Source organism: Athene cunicularia (assembly GCF_003259725.1).
Source record: "Athene cunicularia isolate RWA chromosome 23 unlocalized genomic scaffold, athCun1 chr23_part2, whole genome shotgun sequence".
Taxonomy (NCBI): Eukaryota; Metazoa; Chordata; class Aves; order Strigiformes; family Strigidae; genus Athene; species Athene cunicularia.
Genome location: NW_020799131.1, coordinates 140,380 through 142,985, shown reverse-complemented (window position 1 = coordinate 142,985; position 2,606 = coordinate 140,380). Strand labels below are relative to the sequence as shown.

Below are 2,606 nucleotides of genomic sequence, written 5' to 3'. Positions count from 1 at the left end.
ATGGCGGCGCCGCCGCTGAGGGCCCGGCGGGGCCGCCCGTGAGGTGCCGGTGCAGAGCTGGAGCCACGCGCCACCGTCCTCTTCGGTTCTTCTGCTGCTGAGGCATTTAAAACACCATCACGAAAGCGGATTGTTTTTTTTTTAAAAAAAATCCTAAAATACTTTTATTCAATAATTAAAATCTGTTGATGAGGAGACTGATATACAATGCAATGATTTAGTCTACAGGCGTTAATGTACAGGGGGAAGCTGTGAGGGAAGGAGCCCCCCCGCCATCTCCCACAGGCAGGGCTGGGTCTGGCCACGGCCCTGAGGCAGCGGCAGCCCGGGTGTTGGCACAGTGGAGGGACCAGCGGCACAGCGGGGCCCCACCCCGAGCACAAAGGAGACAGGTTTGGGAACAAGGCAAGTCCTCCTCTCCCTTCCCACACCCTCCTCATCCTGTGATACTCCTTTCTTCCCGTTAAGTGGCATCTCACACATGGGTCAGGTTTTGTGCATGATACAGCAGTGGCAGATACCAGATTTTTGTAAAAAAAACCCCACATTTAGGAAGAACTCATGTTCATTCTCCAAAGAGAAAGACTATCTTTTTAAGGTCACTTTTCAAACCTCTTCTTCCCCTCACCCTTCCACCCACACAGTGAAATTATCAAGTTTCCAGTAGGTTTAGCTGTAAAAATGAGACAAGGCAAGTTTCACCCTGATTTGGGAGAGTAAAAAACATCTGGGAGGAAGCCACAATAAAAATTGACTACTCTCACAGCTTCCCCAAATTAAAAAGTTTTAAAAAGGCAACAGTCATTTCCCGGTTCTGTAATTTGTTAAACAAGCCTAAGTATCTCAAGACAAGATCTGTTAACATCACAGCAAGTGTGAGAGAGTGGGGAGGGAATGTTTTACACATTTGTCTTTTGTTTGTCTTTTTTTTTTTTTTTACAAAAAGATGCAGCATATGTTAATAATATCTATACAATTCCCTTCCAGGACAACAAACCATTGGTCAGTAGTGATTCAGGACATTGAAGACATGACAGAGACACAAGCAAAACCAAAAAATTACAAGTCACATGTCAGTTGTCTGCCAGGTCAGCATCTGCACAGGGTCCTCTGTACACAGCTAATATACACACGTGCTTCCTAGCACACCCACTCTCCATTCCTCTGCTTTCCAACACTAGAGCTGCCTTTTTTTTTCCTCCCCTCCTCTAGGGAAGGAGGAAGAAATGAGGGAGTTGCATCCCAAAAGGAGTATGTACAACTGAAAACTGGGCCTGTCCAGGCTGAGAAAGGGGAATGAACCGTTGATTCACATGTGGATGCTCTCCTGGCAGGGGTGCTGGCGCCGGAGCGTATTGCTGAGCCACGCGAGGTATAGTGTTCAGTTCCAGCCTGATGGCACTCGAGACGTGTCTGTTCCAGTGAAATGCTACATTCAGACAGGATTCCCCTTCCCTGGCCGAAAGCCCTTTTCTGGATATGTTTTGAAGGCAAATCTTGGAAGAGCCGAGGTTCTACCCTCGCTGTATTGCCTAGGAGAGGGATGCAGAGAACTTCCAGTCCTCTCGGGTCTCTTGCTCCCTTCTTGGAAGATTATGGTCGATGGTACCTAAAAGCCAAGTGAAAAATCTGAGTCTTGGCCTTGGAACTCAGGTTAAATGGTTACTGAGACACTACACGTGACCAAAACCAGTAAACTGAACCACCTCTAAACTCCCAGCCCTCAGTGAAGCTGTTCACAAACGATTTCACCTCTGCCTCAGAAAGCACTTGTGCTCTGCAAGCACTCAGCCACACAGAGCAACTGTTGGGGGTGGAGGGAAACAATCACCAGGGCCACTGCCCACAGGTCACTTTGTAGATAATATCAGAGCCAACTACCAAGGTGTTTTGTGGCTGTGGCCTCTGCTGTACACATCTCTAGCCCCAGAAAACATACTCCAGCTGCACAGTCACACTGGTTTCAGATACACCTCAAACCTGCCACGAGTCACTTTGAGTTTCCAAGCTCAACACCCCAGTTTAAGGAAGAACAACCCACTTCATGTTTGCTACTCCTCCACTCATCCAACACCACCAAGGCAGAAAGGGGCTTTACATCTCCAACTGCTGGTCATTTTTTCTAAGGTTTTAATGCTTTACCTCTCAGAACTACCCCTCCCTGCAGCACAACTCTCCCACAAGACAGAAACTCTGAGTGACATGATCTTGCTCACCTTGTGAACTGCTTGCTGTCCTCATGGACTTCCATTTCACAGCTCTTAAACTCATTCAGCTCCTTCCGGATGGCAGCCTGCAGGAAGAGGGAGAGATCTTTATCTCCTGCTAAGGCATACATACATTTCCCTCCTAACTCAAGTGAGCTCAGACATGGCAAGAGGCTGCTGTACCTCCAACATCACCTCAGGGGTGATCTGTACCACCTTTTGGTGGTGAAGAGTTGAGAGTGGTTTTGATATGCAGGGCTGAGTCCCACAGCTCCTTTGGTAAAGGAAGGAGCTCAGACAGCAACAACCATCCAGCTTTCGCAGTCCATTCACACTAGGCTGAGTTTAATCTGCCCCTCATTCTCCTCACCTGCACCCGCCCCCCCCCCCCCCCCCCCC

General features: G+C 48.5%; 1 protein-coding gene across 7 annotated transcripts in view; it reads right to left on the bottom strand.

The window, feature by feature from the left end:
• Positions 1–873: 873 nt before the first annotated feature.
• PHACTR4 (phosphatase and actin regulator 4) overlaps positions 874–2,606 on the bottom strand; it is a 69,173-nt gene continuing 67,440 nt past the window's right edge. For all 7 annotated transcript variants that reach the window (XM_026863446.1, XM_026863449.1, XM_026863447.1 and 4 more), the window contains 2 exons: positions 2,217–2,293; positions 874–1,609 (listed from right to left, as the gene is read on the bottom strand). In XM_026863446.1, the coding sequence (XP_026719247.1) occupies positions 1,594–1,609; positions 2,217–2,293 (93 nt within the window). In that variant the 3' untranslated portion in view covers positions 874–1,593. The remainder of the gene's footprint in view (positions 1,610–2,216; positions 2,294–2,606) is intronic.